Source organism: Harpegnathos saltator, unplaced genomic scaffold, assembly GCF_003227715.2.
Source record: "Harpegnathos saltator strain DR-91 unplaced genomic scaffold, Hsal_v8.6 scaffold220, whole genome shotgun sequence".
Classification (NCBI taxonomy): Eukaryota; Metazoa; Arthropoda; class Insecta; order Hymenoptera; family Formicidae; genus Harpegnathos; species Harpegnathos saltator.
The window spans coordinates 481,000-500,562 of NW_020230007.1; the positions used below are offsets into that span (position 1 = coordinate 481,000).

Genomic DNA, 19,563 nt, shown 5'->3' on the forward strand with positions numbered 1-19,563 from the left:
AACATATATATAATTCACGCAGTCGTGTCGTGGACGCAGTCGTTTGAAAAGATCGTTGCGTAATAACCGATAATTTAATATTCGCGTTCCCAATCGTTCGCACTCGCCTTGATCTCTCTTCCCCCCTCTCCCCGTTGCCCATCCCATACAACCACCTGCGTATTATGCTCGTTCGTTTGCGAGTGGGCAAGCAAGGAAGGAAAATAAACTGGTGGCGGTCCTGTAACTTTAATCCTCGCTTTCGCGATGTATACGTATTCACAATGATTGCCGTGCGGGAGAGTGAGCAATTTAATTGCAACGGCAAAAACTTTAATTACGGCTGGTCATAATCGTAGTCGGGCTTTAATCCGCGAGCTGTCGCGGGCCGGGAAAGTAGTTTCAGTCGGGAAAATCCGGCAGTCTCCGCAATTTCCGTCCGCATAGCGACCCTGTGACGAGGCACAAACCAGTCCCCCTCCCCCTCCCCGCCCGTGCGGCCTCAAAGTGTCTCGCGCGAACCTGATCTGCCGGAGCATAATAATCGCCAGCCGTGGCAGTCGCGCTCTCGCCACCGGAAGTGGTTTTGTCGTGCGCGAGATAAAGCGTTATCGATCGCGTTACGTCGAGCTCTTTCTCTCTCTCCCTCCCTCTCTCTCTCTCTCGCGCGCGCGACGACATCGTAGCAGGAAGAGAGGAGGAATAAGAGGAAGAAGGAGGAAGAGGAGAAGGAAACGGCGAAGTATCATACGGGCGTGTGATAATCGCAGCATCGTGTGTGCGTTTTGCCGCTTTGCAGGTAACGCTGGAGAACTATTACAGCAACCTGATAGCGCAGCACATCGAGCGGAAGCAGAGGCTGGCGAAGCTCGAGGAGTCCTTGAAGGACGAGGGCCTGTCGGAGCAGCAGAAGCAGGAGAAGAGGTTGCAGCATGCCCAGAAAGAGACCGAGTTCCTCCGGCTGAAGCGGTCGAGGCTCGGCGTCGAGGATTTCGAGCCTCTCAAGGTCATCGGCAGAGGTGCCTTTGGCGAGGTAAGAGACGGATCGATGGCGGATCGCGACGACCGAAGCGAGTCGGGCGCGCGCAAGCTGCACGCGGAGAAGAAGCGTTTCCTTGGCATTTCGATTCCCCTTCGCAGGTGATTCTTGAAGCAAGCGCGAATATGAAGCATCGGCTCGTCTCGCCGCATAGGATCGAGCAGTGTTTTATTCGATCGAGAGCAGAGAGGAACGCCGCCGTTGTTGCAACCGACCGAGCCGCGTGAGAGCTTACAAACCGCCGAAGTTACATTAGCGGTGCAACGTTGAGTACGGGGTTACGGGGAGGGGGGCGGGGGAGATGATACAATCGTACTCGTCGATTGAAACATCAGTTTATCAGAAGCGATTTGAGCGACGAAGCTTTGAAGCCCCGACAGAATGGATGAAATCCACGGGAAAATCCTTCTCCTCGTGCAGGCGGGCGCGTCTGCTGAAAATTGCTTCGAGCGCGGAATCGGCCGCGGCGCGGTCCGGTAAAACGAATAATTCCCGGAGCTTATTCCGCGATGGAACCGGTCGAAACGCGAGTTTCATCTCGCTATACATTTCGCTCGGCGGAGAAATCTCGCGAACAAATACGTGAGCGATAGAGTATTATTTCGGGGGTATTCTCGTTACGTGCGAGAACGTGCATTACACAGACAGGATGTATGCGCCGTTCTCGCGCGCTCCGCAATTTGACCGCATTAGAGATGAAGATTGAGTTTTGCCCGTAGTTGTAACAATTGCAATAATAACAGAAATATACGAAAGGCCTTCTCTCTCTCTCTCTCTCTCTCTCTCTCTCTCTCTCTCTCTCTCTCTCTCTCTCTCTCTCTCTCTCTCTCTCTCTCTCTCTCTCTCTCTCTCTCTCTCTCTCTCTCTGTCTCTCTCTGTCTTTCTCGGGCGTCTGCGGTGGTCTCGCGTGCGCGTTCACGGGAGTGAAATTATCTCGTTGCTTCTCGGAAAAGAGCAGCATTTTTCCTCGCTTCGCGGAGCAAGTGGAATCCCCTTCGTGTAAAAAAAATCCGAGACTCTAGACGAGAGAGAGAGAGGGGGAGAGAGAGAGAGAGAGAGAGAGAGAGAGAGAGAGAGAGAGAGAGAGAGAGCGGCTGTTTTAATCGTTCGCGAGAGACGGAAGCCTCACTGAGGGATTTTCACTGAAATAATACACTCCTTTTTCCTCTGCCGTGTGCGCCACGCGAAATGAACAGGTGAGACTCGTGCAGAAGAAGGACACCGGGCACGTGTACGCGATGAAGATCCTCAGAAAGGCCGACATGCTCGAGAAGGAGCAGGTCGCGCACGTCAGGGCGGAGAGAGACGTGCTCGTGGAAGCGGACCACCAGTGGGTCGTGAAGATGTACTACAGTTTCCAGGATCCTATAAATCTCTATTTAATAATGGAGTTTCTTCCTGGCGGTAAGTCGCGCGATCGATCCTCTCTCGCGATGAGCGCGCGCCGAAAGCGCGCTTCTCGCTCCTCCTGCGTGCGCGCGGCTCTGTGCTCAATCCGTAAATGATCCGCAGGTGACATGATGACGCTGCTCATGAAGAAGGATACGCTTTCCGAGGAGTGCACGCAATTTTATATTTCCGAAACGGCGTTAGCGATCGACTCCATACACAAGTTAGGTTTTATTCATAGGTACGTTCCAGATACGATCCGCAATAACTTTGCCATCCGAAAATATGCAAAAGTTCACTGAACAAAGAAGAAGACCGAGTGAAGAGAACCCCGTGCCTCGGGGTTATGTAAATTTCATTTTTGCACAAAATATGAGCCAGACAGGTCGAGTGAAGGTCAGGCGCGAGCGATTTGATCGAGATCGTCGAGATTCCAAGTGCCGACGACGAAAGGTTGACACGAAGCTTTGACACGCGGTTGTTTGTGCGATGTTTTATGAATTTTTTTTCGGCCATGGAAAAGTTGGTGAAACCACCGCACATCTCGCTGCTGACTAAATCAAACGACCGCGTTGCGTCGTCTCGTGGCGACCGTCTCGTCGGATGAAATTTCGAAACTGTTTCGCTCAAACGAGGGATTTAAAGGAACGGGGAGTATTTGCTGAAAGAATCGGAACGGTTGCTTCGGCATGTTCGCTCGTGAGAAGAAGCTCGTTCAACTCGATCCGCGAGCCGCTTCGATTTAACTTCTTTCACGGTGCACCCCGAGGCTAAGTGTCGCTTTATTCCTCGAGTCTCGCGCTCCCCGTCGTTCCTCGACGTTTCGCGCGTTTGACAAGTGACACTTTCGACTTGTCACGGCTCGGAATTATAATTCGACGGTGCTCTTCAGAGACATCAAGCCGGACAACCTGTTGCTGGACGCACGGGGCCACATAAAACTCTCTGACTTTGGGCTGTGCACGGGTCTGAAGAAATCACACAGGACTGACTTCTACAGAGACCTGAGTCAAGCGAAGCCTTCCGATTTCAGTAAGTGACCGCTCGAGCCGTGCTCGAGCGGGAGGATACAACGAGAGAGGTGTTTATGCAGCGACAGCTGCGTTTATGTCTTTTATTAACCGATATACCTTCGCTCATTTCCGCGCAGTGACATCATGCGGGAGTGGGAGCGGCGGCGCGATGGACAGCAAAAGGAGAGCCGAGAGCTGGAAGAGGAACAGGAGAGCGTTGGCGTACAGCACGGTCGGCACTCCGGACTACATCGCGCCGGAAGTGTTCCTGCAGACGGGCTACGGGCCAGCTTGCGACTGCTGGTCCTTGGGAGTCATCATGTACGAGATGCTCATAGGTAGGAAACCCTTCCGTTGGCTTCCCGTTTTTCTCACAGACGTAACGTACTCGCGTTCGGTCAAATCGTCCCGGTTCTTCGAAGTCCTTTGGAGCCTTTTGTTATTTTTACCAAAAATGATTGAGATAATGTCGATCGGAACAACAACGTAGTGTGCGCTGCCGGTATTCGATATCAGAATTTCTTGAAGTAGAATCTTGGTCGGATCGAGTGGAAATTCCCCAGGAATCGATAATAAAAATACTGAAATGAGGCGTTTAAAGCGAGCGAGGAAGAAAAAATCGATCGACGCGCCTGTTCCTTCCCGTTTCAGGATATCCGCCGTTCTGCAGCGAGAATCCGCAGGAGACGTATAGAAAAGTAATGAACTGGCGAGAGACGCTGGTCTTTCCGCCGGAAGTGCCCATCAGCGAAGAGGCTAAGGACGCGATTATCAGATTCTGCTGCGAAGCGGACAGAAGATTAGGTGAGTCTTTGTGAGAGATTCTTTCCGCTCGCGTTTCTCTCTATCTCTCTCTCTCTCTCTCTATTTCTGGATTCACTCAACAAACTCTCTTCCGATGCGAGATGCGAACGAGAATTAATAATAATGACAATGATGATGTGATGATGATGATGATGATGATGATGATGATAATAATAATAATCGTCACGACTCATCTCGTCGCAGGCTCGCAAAGAGGCATCGAGGAGCTCAAGTTGGCACCTTTCTTCCGCGGCGTCGACTGGGAGCACATCAGGGAGAGACCGGCCGCGATACCGGTCGAGGTGCGATCCATCGACGACACGTCCAACTTCGACGAATTTCCAGACGTGAAATTGGAGATACGTAAGTAGATTGGCGATACGCAGATACATACATTTCTCTTCCCTCTTCTCCTCGATATAAAAACGACCGAAACCGTACTGTATATAGAACTCGCCTAAATAAAAACAATACAGCTCAATCCAGATATCCTTACACCGGTAAGGACTGGTCTCGTCCTCGAAGAAAGACAAGCGACTAATAAACCGCTCCCCTCCCTTTTCGTCTTATTGCAGCGTCCGCGCCGATGCCCCAAGACGGCGAAGTAATATACAAGGACTGGGTATTCATCAACTACACCTTCAAGCGTTTCGAAGGTCTCACGCAACGGGGCACACCGACCAAGAAATAGCAACCCCTCACCTCCTGCTCGATCACCAGCAGCGCCGCCGGTGCTAATCAGCCGGCAGCTGATGTGATTGAAATTCCGGCCTTGGTACATCATCCTCATCATCCGCCGTTGCCGTCGTCGTCCTTGACACTGGCGACGACGACGGCGGCGGCGGCAGCGGCGGCGGCCACGACGTCGCGAACGGCGGACGGCTGACCTGTCCCGCTGCGGGCGCGGCGGCTCGTCGGCCACGCGTCACTCTTGTTTGTATATACGTGATGAGCACGGGTTGTCGTACGAATAAGCGCGCGGCGTTATCACGATTCGGCGATCGCGGCGACGAGCTTAGCGGCTGGTTCAGCTAAGCAACTAGCTATCCAGCCGGTCGGCTGTATCCAGACGGCAGACGGGGATGATATGGGAGAGAGTCTAGTGATAAAGGTGCACAATACCCACAAATGTGGCATGCGTTGGGCGCATGCGTCGATAACGAGCGGCAGCAACGCGATGCGCATCGTCATCGACGAGGCGCGCACGGGTCTGAGCGCGCGATAAGAACGATGCGAAGGAGGAAGACGACGGTCTCTCGTTGTGCGACTCGCGTTGATTCTCGACCGTCGACGCGGAAGAGGAGACATTGTTCTCCTCGATTTTCGTCGTACCGCGCAGGAAGAGGAGATGGAGGAGACGACGCGTATTGTGAAGAAAGGAAATTCGAAGTTCGAAGCGTAGCATAATAAGCTCTCTGTGGTAATGGTATTAAACGAAAAAGGAAAAAAGACGATTGGGAGAGAGCCCCGGTCCCGTGTGTGGTCTTCTCGCACGCTCACACGCTCACTCTTCTTATTTATCTGACGCGACACGCGTAAGGGTGGTAGTGTCCTTTTTAGTATGTTTGTCCGCGCAGTGACGCGCTCGGCTAAGCTCTCGAGTTCAATCTCTCTCTCTCTCTCTTTCCCTCTTTCTTTTTTCTTTCTTTCTTTTTCTCTTTCTTTCTTTTTTCTTTCTTTTTTTCTTTCTTTTTTTCTTTCTTTTTCCTGTCCTTCTCTTCCTCTTCCCTCTTTCTTTTTCTTTTCTTTCTCTCTCTATTTCGAACGTTGTATTTATGCGATCCAATTCTGTGATACGAAGTTGTTGGTGAAATTCGTGTTTGGTAAAACACGTGTAAAACGCCGCGGCATACCCTTTTGTCTGTTAGCGGGTGCTAATGATTTTATTGATGTTGTAATATATGTATACACACGCGTGCGCGCGCGCGTATGCGCATGTATATGCGCTCAATCAACGATAACTTTATTACTTTGGAAAATCTAAGAGTTGTTGGCGACATGAAAGTCTGGTTTTTATATTACGTATTTCCGCGCTGTTTCTCTCTTTCTTTTTTTTTTTTTTTTTTCCCCCCCCCCCGAGAGCTTCGGCCCGTTCGCGGAGAATCATGTTGGTTAAAAGCGAGTGGCGATGCGTGATGCGCCTCTCGTTTGAGATATCGGTACGTTTTATACATTTTATCATTGTGCGATTTTAACGTTGTGTCAACTTTTCGGCACCGGATCTCTCTCCCTCTTTATTTCTTTTTCATTCTCTCTCTCTCTCTCTCTCTCTCTCTCTCTCTCTCTCTCTCTCTCTCTCTCTCTCTCTCCCTCTCTCTCTCTCTCTCTCTCTCTCTCTCGTGAGGCAATAAGTAAACATTTAGCCGTGTCCAAATGCACGATACAAAGAGACGCTAGGCTCTAAAAGTACCGCGAAAAAACGTTAAGAAGGGGGAGAAAGAAAGGAAATACACCGTTAAGATTCCACGGCTCCTACGTTGCCTTATTAAGGTTCCTAACAGACAGACAGACAGCCCCGACCGTATGTTCAAACGCAAACGATGAGCCAGGACGAGCCACTTTCCCGAAAGGAACGACGATAAAACTGTGTGTCGCGGCGACGTGTGAAATCGATCATCCTACGTAATACAGGGACGTGCACACAAATAAACACAAATACACGCATTATACACGCTCGTGTGGAACCGGATAATTTTCTTTTCGATTGCACTGTGAACGATTTTACGATTTGCATTTCGTAGTCTTGCTGATAGCCAGGGCACCTTGGTAATAAATAGCGTGTAATTACGGTAACGGACTAGGTACAACACTCTTAAGGTAACAATACAGTACATACATACACACGGAAATATCAATGTGAAAGGAGGGAAAAACAAAAAAAGAAAAGAAGAAGAAGATAGGCGCACGCGCGCTCGAAAACGTGATCAAGTTGTGGATATTGTAGTGCTAAGTACGAAGGAAACAAGAAGAAATTCTTGACGCTCCTTCTTCGTAACGTTTCGGCGTATATTTCTCTCTCTCCCTCTCTTTTTCTCTATATCTCTCTGTCTCCTTCTTTCCACCTAAGATCGTGAAAATAATAATAATAATAATAATTGCACGCAACTACACCGCTGTACATTCGACGAAGAGAAGATTAGTTTCGTATGACTCTATGCCTGCGGTATGTATCTTAATGTCGTTTACAGAGTAAAAAGAAAAAGTCTCCATGATAGTGTCTAACGAAGCTGAGAGCGTCTAGGTTACGGTGTACTCTAGCAGTTAAGCCAGTAGTATAACCGATGGGAGAAAATAGAGAAGAAGAAAAAGAAATAGAAAACTACCCGCGAGGAGAGCTAGTAGAAAAGCGCGAGAACTATTTTCTGCTATTGCTAGGAAGTTGAAATCTCTTTCTCTCTCTTTCTTTCTCTCCCCTCTCTCTCTCTCTCTCCCTCTCTCTCCCCTCCCCCCCTCTCTCTCTCTCTCTCTCTCTCTCTTTCTCTCAAATCGTGAGTTGTGACGTAAGTGGGGAAAGTAGGGAGTTACGGAATAGGTCTCTTTAATCTCCTGTCGCCGTAGAGTACAGATGCTCTGACGTCCATGCTACTAAGTATAGAAAACGAAGTGATCGCAATTTATTTATTTAAAGAGAAAGTCTAAGTAAAGAAGAAAAAAAAAGAGATACAACAATAGCCACGAGATGCCTTCGATGCAACAAGTTTCGGTGCCCTGGAACAGTGAATATACATACAAATAAATATATATATACATAAGTATATATGTAAAAAAATATATATTATATATATATACATAAATAGACACCGTTTAGCGGAGAGAGAGAAGCGTATAAACACGCGCTAAATTTTAGGTGTTAAATATTAGATGTGCTGGTACGAGAGCGGGTCAAATGTAGGTTTCAGTTTTCTTTCTCCCCCCTCTCTCTTTCTCTCCTCTCATTCTCTCTCTCTCTCTCTCTCCCCCCTCTCTCTCTCTCTCTCTCTCTCTCTCGAAGGGAGCTCGGCAAGAGGCGAGCATAATTAATACAGCGGTCGGCGAACGAGATGTATGTACGCACGTGTACGAGCTACTCTACGCATTTAACGATGTAAACGAGGTGTATATTCCGTGGAGGAAGCACATTGGAAAAGAAATCTCCAAGAAGTAGACTTTATCGATACGTCGGTGTAACACTGTAAATATTAATAACGAGGCAACTAAATGTTACTTGAGAGAAAACAAGGCAGGCAAGCGGGCAGGCAGTTCGAGCTCTAGTGTTTATTAATTGGTTACCGCTACTACTGCCATCGACTCGACTCTTCATCGTGTATGTCGCGCATGAATCGCATTATGACGGGTGTGTTGAGAGCGCGTAACAGCGGTTTTGTCATTCGATCTCCTCGCGTTTTCGCTCGTGTTCTTACGTTAGTGTTCCCCATCGTCGTACGGATTACTGATTAGTTGTTAATTTACGATTAATTTAAACGAACGAAGAAAACCTGCGATAAATATCTCTCTTTCCCCCTCCACCCCTCTCTCTCTCTCTCTCTCTCTCTCTCTCTCTCTCTTTCTCTCTCTTAGTTGATCCTTACTGATTAGGTGTTAAGCCTCTACTTCTTCCTCGGTAAAGGCTTTTGATTTTTTCGTCGCTTTTTCTTACCCTTCGGTTTTTTATTCTCTATCGGTTCTCTCTCTCTCTCTCTCTCTCTCCCTCCCTCCCTCCCTCCCTCCCTCCCTCCCTCCCTCCCTCCCTCCCTCCCTCCCTCCCTCCCTCCCTCCCTCCGTTGACCGGCAGATGTTTCTTAGATATTTTCGGGGACTTGACGTGTCCAGCACTTTCGCTTCCCACAGATTCGTGTCTTCTCCCATCTCTCCTCCCCCCCCTCTCTCTCTCTCTTCTCTTCTTCCCTCCCTTTTCCCCTTCCTCATCTTAGATGCTCGTAATCTTCGAATCCGATCGTGCGATTTTTTTCCGCCACGATACGTAGGATCCTCGATCATGTAATATCACGCATACACACTCACACATGTACACACGTATACACACGAGTATATCGATCACGTACGAAAGGAAGAAGCGGAACAAATTTTACTTCGTGCCGATGAAACAATAAAACGTACCCAATAAGCGAAGTGCTGGCAGTTTGCCGGCAGATTGACTGGATTGACGGCAGATTGGGTGGCAGAATACTACGGCCGATAACTCTACCTTCCACGTTTTAAGAGCGCGTTCTGTCAATAGAGCCTGCCGACAAACAGAAATTGGCAGCAACTTCGCTGTGGAAGCCAAGCCCCGACCCGCTGTGTTCCATTCAAATATATTTAAACGTATTATTGATATAATAATATAATAATACTTTAAACAATTTAAATAATTGTGAATCGAGGCACATCCTGCTTGGTTTCTCCCGTCAATCTGTCATCGCACTCTACTAGTGCGTTCTATTGTATCTCTGTCAGCAAGCTGCCGGCAAAATTGACAGCGGACCTACGTAAAATCTGCCTCTGCGGATTTAGCTGCCGACGACGGGCGGGCGAGCGAGCGGGGCAGAAACACGAGCGAGCCGAGCAGCAGGAAAATACGCCAACTGCTGTTCGTTTGTTATCGTTCTACTTCGATCGCCTATCGCGAAGGCGGACAATTCGACGCGAGAGGAGAGTCTCTTCTCGCACAAGTTGTTTATCGTGGAACGTGCCTATTGCGCGCCACGTTATTCATCCAAGGTCAAGGGGGAATCGTGTGACGCTCGCGATGACGGGCCCTCGGCCGATCGGCTCACGCGCGGAATGACGGTTTGCGCAAAGTGCTCTCTCGAACAAACATTTTGTAATACTTATCGGCTCACGACGCAAGACCTAAGACTTCAGCTCGGGATTTGACGCATGGTGGGCGTTCAAGAGCGAGACAGACGCGACGCGAAACAAGAGTGATCTTCAAAGAGATATTAAGAAAAAGAGCGAGAGCACTCTGAGAAAGCTCAAGAAGAGAAGAGAGGAAAAAACAGAAAAAAAAATCAAATCTCTCTGATATATGCAAACTTCTACCTCCGTCTCGTTCTTACATGTCACTGCGTCGCGCGAACCACTCGATTCGTCCTGACGCGCGTTGCCGAGCAGCCGGAGTCACGCGGAAAAGCGTGGCGCAAGCCTCACCGCGAGCGGTTCCCTCGCTCGGAACACGAACAAACACACACACACTTACACACGCGCGATACACCAGCAAAAGCGAGGAGGAAAAGAGGAAAAGCGAGAAAGAGCAAAGGGGGCAGAATCGCGCGCGCGCGTTACGATATATGCGAGCCGAGCGAGTACGCGTCTCTCCCCGCCGGAGAGAGAGAGACAATGCGATCAGGAGTGTGTTATCTGTCACTGTAACCGCACTAATGTTCCGTAGCAGCGCGTGCGCGCGGCTTAACCGTTTCGTTCCCTCACCGTTTTGTACAGTGATTTAGCTGAATTTCGCAAGCCGTTCTTTCTAGGATGTAGCGTCATAGGTAGAAATTCTTCGCGTTTTAATCCTCCGTTCGAGCGTAGCGATAGCGGACTCTTAGGCACGGCCAGTCTCGCGCTCGTCGTTAGTCCTACGGTGACCAGATAACCAGCGTTTGTGGCGCGAACGGATGCGATGCGACGAAGCGCCGGGTAAAAACGGCCGTGCTCCTTTTCGTCTTGTTCGTCAACGAATTGGAAATGTCTCTCGGGGCAACGGTCGAGGTCGGAAAGAAGTTGATGAGGTATCAAGAAATGCCGTTGTGTGTCTCGCTCGCGATGGTGAGCGATGAGAGGAGAGCTCGGTCACCCGAGCGCGATATCGTCTCATTGTCCGATTTCTAGTGTTACTGTCGATAGTGATAATGACGGTAGTTTCGTTATTGATTGATAGTATTTTGGATTCCTTGCAAACGGGAAGAAATTCGAAGAAGCGTGCGTTTTGTCGCAGCCGCTCGCACGAGGACGGATCTCGTCGAGTAAGTTTTCACACACTCACAGTCACACGTACACACGCGCGCATACACACACACACACACGCATACACACGTACACACAAACACAAAGGACGGTGTCCAGCCGTTCCGTTGCATGTGGCTTGCCGTGTAAAAAACAAAGAAAAAAAATTCGCACTTGTTTGTTCGAAAGAAAGGAAAAACGGAAAAGAAAGCGATGAAGGGGAAACTGCGCTCGCGACTGCGAGTCGCTCGTCGCGAAATGTTTCTCCGAAGGCGGAAGGGAGACCAGAACGAAACCACACGCGCGGACGCACGACGGGCAGAGGTGAACATGTATATCGAGCGCGGATATTTTATAGTAGGCTTGTGATTATAAATCGAGGATTTATTGTGTCGAACGGTCCGAGACGAAAAAAAAGAAAGAAAAAGGACAAAAAAAAGAATAAAACGATGTATAAAGAGAAATATTGCTTTCCATACGCAGAATATACTATTGTAATTATGTCGTTAATAAATTGTTTTTTATTTTAAATCTCTCGCAAGTGTGGATGCGTGTGTGTGTATGTGTGTGTGTTGTGTGGTGCGTGAGTGGTATGTGTGAGTGGGTGTGTGCGTGTGTACGAGCGTGTACGTATCCGCGCATGCACACTCGTCGTCTTCGTGATCCCGAGAAAGCGGCGGACGATTCCATTCGCGATGAAATCCCATTTGCCGCGAGGTGCAATTTAATTTGCTAGCGCTCGCGCGCGGCAGTTACGAGACCGAGCGGAAATTGGGGAGAATAGCTCCGTAACTCGAGGAACGCGGGAGGAGGAGGGGGGGGGGAAGCGGTATCTTCCAGCGGCGAGCGAAAATTCGCAGCGAAACGTCGCTTAATTCGGCGCTAACGTGACGCGATTCCGAGGATCTGCTCTTCGTCGGGCGAGATAAAAAATTGAGATTCTTACAGCGAATGTTTCGGATCCAAGCCGACGTGCTTCGCGAACTCGCTTTAGGGGAATCTCGCAAGATCGCGCGCGATTAATTCGCTTCGATCAGATTTTCTTTTTTTTCTATGTTAAATCTCTCGCAGCCACGGAATCGCACGTTTTCTCGAACCGCGAATCGATCCTCTACGTACGCGGTACGAAGCGCGAGCACCACGTGCACAGCGACAGCCTCTGGTCGCTGCTGACCTCTCCCGTCGGCTGAGTCGCGGCTTTCAGCACGATTCGCGCCGAGGGGATGGCGTTAGCAGTACGGATTTCAATCGCGAGCTCTTGCGAGCGATTGTTTATTAAATATTTGCGCTTGCTCAGTCAATTGGCAGAAACGTCTCGTTTGTATTTTTACGAGCACCGAAATATATCCAAGTTGTCACCTCGATTAGTACAGAGCTCGATTTCGGTGCGCGACTTCGTATCGAATGATTTTATACTATTTCGAGTGACATTTTCGTCAAATGCCGAGCGTAATTGGCGAGATTGTCGCCAAGTAATCCAGCTATGTAACTTGTTTGAAAATTTAATAACTTCCATCTGTCAGATTAATTAATAGGTTCGTTGAAAGGGGGAGAGGGGGTCACTTTTAAGTAAATGTTTTTCTTACATTTTCTACTAAGAAAAACGCTTAAAATCACCTCGAGAACGCTTATTTTTCTTTTTTTCTCTTAATTCCGCGAAGCGCGAACGATGCGGCGGAGGGGGGAGGGGGAGGGGATCTTGCGCATTTTTCGTGCAAGACACAGAAAACAACACGCGCGTATTTCGTATTCATCCCCTAATCGCGCAACTTTTTCATGAGTGTGACGCGACGCGCTGAAGGAACCGGTCGGAGATTCTTTCCGATCGACGCTTGACGCTCGCCGGCTTTTCGCGAAACAACGGGAAGAAGCCGTGCAAAGGTGCCGCGCGAGGAACCACTCTCGCCGACACCATCGGGAGAAACCCTACGTCCCTCTTAGGAGCCGGCCAGCCCAGCGACACGTACAAATCGCACGATTATGCGAGCCGTGACACCGCGCTCGGCGGCGCTTGACTCCGAGAAAATGCGATTGGATTGATCCCGCTGATACATCGCCGTCCATTACCGCGCGCGCGCGCGTTCGCCTTTCGGCGACGCGAATCTCTTAGGAGCGCCGCGCCGGCCGGGGCGAATTTACATCCGTCGCGTCTATTACGGTTACGTCCGTCTCGCAAATTGCATCTGACAAATACTTGCTCTAACGACCAAGCGCCGGGCATGCTGGCGTATCGACACCGCAGAACGGCCGGATTGATCGTTCTACGTCGTGCGCCAATTGCGAATGTGGAATTATAATACATATGCATGTAATGGCACAATAGTCATTATTACGTCAACGGAAAGAAGGTCACTAGGTTTTTACATCGATGAGTCTGAGAATGCATCCGGTGTCCATTGGGGGAATTTACTTTAGCGCGCGCATGTGTGTGTGTGTGTGTGTAGCTTCAATGTGCAGAGAATAAATTTTTCGTCGATTTTCGTAGAGATACTTCGACAGTTCTTTCGCCTCGGAGCTCGTCGCGTCAAGTCTCTGCCTCGATCTCAGCAGAGATTTTTTCAACCGACAACTTGTGGCAGAAAAATATTGGAAACTCCTCCCCAAATTCCGTCGTTCTCTCGCACTGAAAGTGCCCCGATCGATTACTGATAAACTCTGCCGGGGAAATTGATCGTCCTTTAGGAAACTCGTCCGTGTTGCGATGCGCTTCGATCTCGAGATGTGAATGCTCGCGGGTATGAAGTCCCGACACGTCTGGATCGAGTAAAAATGTTCGCGATTCTCTCCCGAATCGTCGCACAGTGGGATGTTTGTAGCAAAATGTTGGCCAAAATTATTTTTTGACGAATTTCGGTTTAAAATGTGCTACTAATTATCTATATGATCATTACAAAGACTTCGTATAAGTTTTTCATGAAATAAAGTGCAAATATATATGTAAAAATATTTTAATAACTAAACAAGCTTAATATCGCACATTAATGAGTATTCAACTGGACAGACTCCAAATTTCTTCATCCAATGAGTGTATTCCATCTTCAGAATCAACATGATTTTCATCTATTGAAATATCACCTCTTCTTAGTGCGAGGTCAGTGAGAAGAAGCATGTCCAATGTTTCCTTTAAAAATCCTTTAGATTTCTTTCTTGGCACGCGTCTCATATTTCTTAGTAACGGGTCAGAACTTAGTAGAAGTCTGTTGATTATGTCCATATTACAAAAGGAACAAAAGGAAACTTCATGTCTAAATAACCTTCGGACAAAATCTAATTTACGTTTAGGGGAAACAAAAGTAATTACTAAAACTACATCCGCGGTTTTCCGCGGCTGATTCTGTCCGATATTTGATCTCCGCAGAGATTCTTTCGTCGTTTCATCCAAGAAACGTAACAGGGATAGGCTCTGAGGTATAACTAAATCCTCCGAGTTTGACATCGAGAACGCAAAAAGATACATTATCGAATGCTATTTTGAAAATTGCATATCTACGTGAGTAACAATTCAATTGTAATAAATATAGTCTAAAACATTCCTTCGTGCCTTTCTCGAAACCAATCCGTAACGCAAAATCTCGCGCTGCCACTTCTTAGAAGAATCTTAAAATTCTGATCGAAGGTGCGTTATAAAGTGCTGAGAATTGATGCGTGCGATACGAGAATAACGTCCAACTTCCGATTAGTCAAATCATCTTCATGTTATAGCGGCCCATTATTCCACAGATATATTCAACTAGTCTAAGACAGTCACTCATGTGGCAGCAGGAATGATTTTAAGAAATTTCACTTTTGCCCAACTTTTCAGGCCAAACGTCCCACAGTGCGTCGTGTTGAAAGCGTTACGATCTTCCCTCCAGCGCGCGAGCTGGAAAGTCACAGTTACCTAGAGTTACCTAGAGAGTACGCATTTGTACGCAAGGGAAGCTCTAGAACAGCTCTGGACGTAACTTGGTGTGTTAAGATCACGACGCCGATGCGTTGTCGCGCGACATTGAGCGTGCGCTAAATACACTCGGCCGCGTCGCTCTCCATCGAAGAAACTACTCGCGCCGGGGACGGATAAAACCGCTGACAATCCGCCCTGGGGTCGCACTTAAACGCCGCCGGTTGCGGCGCTAAACTGCGACGGAGAAGAACGCGCCGCCGGCACTTGACGGCCAGCGGCGATCGATCGCGCGAACACGACGATTGCCGGACGGATAATCGGCCCAATCGGCGATTCAGCGGCTCTCAGCGGCTCAAGCTCCGAACTTCCGCCGCGAACTTTACGCCGCCGGAATGGGCGACTCGTCGTTTTCATTTCCTCAGCAAAAATCCGCACCTTCGGCAACTCGCGAACTCGATTGTACCGATATCTCCCCTCCTCCTCTCTTTCTCTGCGCGTCTCTCTCTCTCTCTCTCTCTCTCTCTCTCTCTCTCTTCATGGAGATCGCAAAGTCCGACGGCATAGCCCGTCGGCAACGAGCGGCGCGAGAAATAATTAATTTTGCAACTATGACGTAGTCTCGCGTGTTCTCGCTCGCGGCGCACGCACACGCATACACGTGAGCGAGCGAGTGAACACGCACGCATCTGCGAGACGCATGGCAGGAGTGGTTATCACGGGGCTGTGATTGGTATTGCCCTATGACCTCCGCCGAGGCACGGCTCCGCCTCTCACTTACGCACCGACACGCACGCATTAAAAGCGGGCCTCCTTTGCGTATGCGAGAGAGCGAGCGAGCGAGCCGCTCGTGTCTGCTTCGTCGCGTAGCTTCAGCATCGCGATGGCGTCCGCGTTTTCCGCGAGCCGCGAGGATACCAATTGACCGGCCGGCGATGGGCGGCAGGAGGGGGAGGGGGGCGGAGGAAAGGCGAGAGCTTTGTAGAACGCGCTGAACAGCGCGACGTCGCCAGCACCGTCCGAGTCTGAGGTTTCATTTCCCCCATTAAACAACGCTCGCCCGGAAAACCGCCCGCCACGGAGCAAGTCTATTTTTTTCTACAGACTTGGTTATTTTTTGTAGGCTTATATAGACGCGGACACTTACTCCGAAGACGGAAAACAAAGACCTGTGGGACCGAAAGAGTTAACTTTACCTCCGAGAAGGCGCGATGCCGATAAGAGGCTCTCTTGGATTTTCCTAAGAAAATCCTGCCCCTCGCCCCCCCTCCCCCGCTCCAATAGCGCGATAAGCGTATATCCCCGTATTTGCTTTCTTTCTTCTTGTTGCTTGATAGCCGCGGCCAACGGTTTCCTCGGCGACTGAGCTTTCTCGCGCTTTCCGCGACGCGCGACGAGCGACGGCGGGAGTCATTAGCGTTCCAGCAGTCGCGCCGCCCTGGTGTTGCTCCTCTCTCTCTCTCTCTCTCCCTCTCTCTCTCTCTTTCTCTCTCTCTCTCTCTCTCTCTCTCTCTTTCATCGACCCCGTTAATTAAGCCAGATCTAAGAGTCTCGGTGGACTCCAAACGAGCTACGACAATCGCTCGATTTGGCATTCTGATTCTCGCATGATTCACCGCGCGCGCTTGCAACCGCCGGGGGAGCCTTAATTGAGGGCGCCGCGATGAAAATTGCGCTACCTCGTGTATTAGCCCGTTACTCGTGTTACTCTGCCCGCTCGGTCGAATCATTCCCGAGCGGGGTTGAGAAAGTCACTTTTTTCCTATCCTTTTTTCTTCCTCAAGGTCACTCGTTACCGCTAACTTCGCTTTAGGGGAATAATTCGTGACCGTTACCGTAACTCGAGGAATAACGCGTTGCAATCTCCGTTACTTTCCCACCAGGTCTCGAAGACCTTCCCCTACGTAATTACGTTAAGCCATTACCGTTCAAAAGAAGAAAAGGAAAAATAAATATGTCGTAAGCAAGTCGCTGAACCAAAAACGAAAAAAGCAACTCGCGATAACACGATGACGACGTAACGAGGAGCATGTCGCTTCCCAAGCCCGTTCTTGCATTTCTGATCACCTAAAGATCCAAGGGAGATAGATAGATAATGGATGAAGAGAGAGAGAGAGAGAGAGAGGGAGAGAGTAAAAATTCGAGCAGTCGGAAACGGAGGTTTCGCGCGGGAATCAACGACCCCGGCCGTCCTCTTCGCCGGCGCAGCAGCTCCGGGACTCCCGGAACGCGATGCGCGTTGCGTCTCTAACAGAGCGCACCTAACGTAACGCGATGCAACATTCATCACATCACCTCGGCGAAGCGTTCCGTTAGGAAGCCGCCGCGGAATCTCGTGAAAAATGACTCCGGCGAGCTGTGGAGGCCGCGCGGAGAGTTCGCGCTCGCGGGAAAGAGCGATGGAGCACGGGAGGAGATTTGGATGTGACTCGCTCGTAGTTAAAGGGTTAATCGAGGTCGGCGCAATCGATTCCTACTCGTGCAATTTATTTCTCGGGGAGTTACGCAACGGGGCCCGCGCTCTGCCGCGCCGATGCGCTTTTCGCTCACGATCGATGGAGAGAGAGAGAGAGAGAGAGAGAGAGAGAGAGAGAGAGAGAGAGAGGGAGAGAGAGAGAGAGAGAGTCGAACACGTGCTACGCCCTCCATCATGTGCGTCTTCGCGGGCGACGGAGGAGGAGGAGGAGGGGGAGGAGGAGAAGGGTCGGAACGCGGGGGAGGGGGAGGATTATCGTCGATTCTCTCGGTGTAACATCGTGGATATTAACTAACTTACCGCATCGACTGCAATTTGCGATCGGCCCGTTACCGCTTGCGATAATTATGTTGCGAGCCCGCCTTTGGAAGTTCACGGCGTTTACGATCGCGCCGCATGCGCGCGCTCATTTCCGTTTCGTCGCTTCAGCGAATTGCGAAAGCCCGCGGTCTTGTTATCGCGATACGTCTCATCTAGGGCAACAACATCCGGCCCGTCTCATGGCGATCTCGCGATAGGTCGAACGGCTTCAGTCGGGAAGAGACAGACGCCACTCGAGTCGAGTCTTGGTCAACCGTTGCGTCGCTTCTGCCTGGGAGAGATCTTGCTCGAGTTTGTATTCCACGCAACGAGAGATACAGCGGGACGATCAGAAGCGAAGAGAAGGCATTGGGATACTCAAGCTTCATGAGAGTTTTAGCACGTTGACTGCTATCGATGCTTTCTCATGCTTCCCAAGATGCTCTCGGAATTACACCAGGCGGATGATTTTTATTCTGAGCAAAAATTTATATCGTTCAATTTTTAAGTTTCTTCCACATGCGGCGCATGCGATACCTTCGCGTTATGCATGGCGTTTGCGTGCGCTCCGAGATATTTCTGTTTTTTTCATGTTTACTTGATGGTACACTGATAGAAAAATATAGTTGAATCAACTATAATCTCACTATACTTTACAGTTCGTTTTGGCGCCAACCATATTTTTATAGTTCCATGGTTTATAGGCGGAACCTGCAAAATATAGTAGAGTAAACACAAATATATAGTCAATGATTGTCTTAAATAATAATTATTTAGTTACTTTTACCACATATATGGTAATTCCTCATTCACAAATATAGTGAGATTTAATATTCGTATAGTTACATCTGTCATCACTTAGCAAATATTCTGGTAATATTGACTATATAAAAGAGTTACTTTTACCTACCATTTTGCATTTGTATCCATACAATAATTTTAGAGCTTAACTTACTATAATTCTTAGTAAAAATATCACATGGTCGGTTATACTATGCTTATATCGTAATTATCACCGATATTATGGCAACACTTACTATAAATATGATATTTCGGACTATAATTTAGTTACTGTATCATCATAGTTCCAAGTATCATACACTTTCCTCTCAGTGTAATAACAATAACAATGTAATTTTAAATCTCGACTCGAGCTACGTGAACGATCGAGAGGCAAATGCGAGAGAGATTTACGGCGGGCCTCCCGGACCGATCGGTTCCCTCGCCCCCCCCCTCCGTCGTAATTAACGGAACGGAAAGATACTCGAAGGAGAGGCACGTTCCTCAAGAGCGCGATATTAAAGGAATCGGCGCGTGGGTGGCGAAACGGCAATTGAAACATAACAAACGCATATTACTCCATCAAGAAACGGAAGGCGCGTCCCCGCTGGGCCTCCTCCTTCCTTCGTTCCCTTTGAACCCTGCGCGACGGTGCGCCGTCGGCGGACATCGATCGTTGACTCTTTAACGAGCGACGCTCTCGTCGCGGCGGGTCGGGTCGCTTCCGGCCGCGGCGAAATTCCGGAAAAGATGCCCAGGACGGAGATCTAAGTCAGGGTCTAAGGTTCATCATCGCGAAGTCGCGGCTCCACGCACCTCGCAAGTGACCGTGGAGAATAAGTACGCGGCACGTGGCCGACTCGGCGCGACTCGCGTGTCCACTCGGGCGAGATGCACCGTGTGTAATGGTTGTTTTCAGAATTCGTCTTATCTCAAGGCGATTAAACGAGATACGTAAAAATGGCTGTTTACTTGGCAT

General features: G+C 49.3%; 1 protein-coding gene across 5 annotated transcripts in view; it reads left to right on the forward strand.

Moving 5' to 3' along the window:
- trc (Serine/threonine-protein kinase tricornered) overlaps positions 1 to 8,406 on the forward strand; it is a 144,774-nt gene extending 136,368 nt beyond the window's left edge. For all 5 annotated transcript variants that reach the window (XM_011142887.3, XM_019841907.2, XM_011142890.3 and 2 more), the window contains 8 exons: positions 779 to 1,012; positions 2,215 to 2,422; positions 2,531 to 2,648; positions 3,300 to 3,439; positions 3,558 to 3,758; positions 4,072 to 4,224; positions 4,429 to 4,587; positions 4,800 to 8,406. In XM_011142887.3, coding sequence (XP_011141189.1) covers positions 779 to 1,012; positions 2,215 to 2,422; positions 2,531 to 2,648; positions 3,300 to 3,439; positions 3,558 to 3,758; positions 4,072 to 4,224; positions 4,429 to 4,587; positions 4,800 to 4,915 — 1,329 coding nt within the window. In that variant the 3' untranslated portion in view covers positions 4,916 to 8,406. The remainder of the gene's footprint in view (positions 1 to 778; positions 1,013 to 2,214; positions 2,423 to 2,530; positions 2,649 to 3,299; positions 3,440 to 3,557; positions 3,759 to 4,071; positions 4,225 to 4,428; positions 4,588 to 4,799) is intronic.
- Positions 8,407 to 19,563: the final 11,157 nt, after the last annotated feature.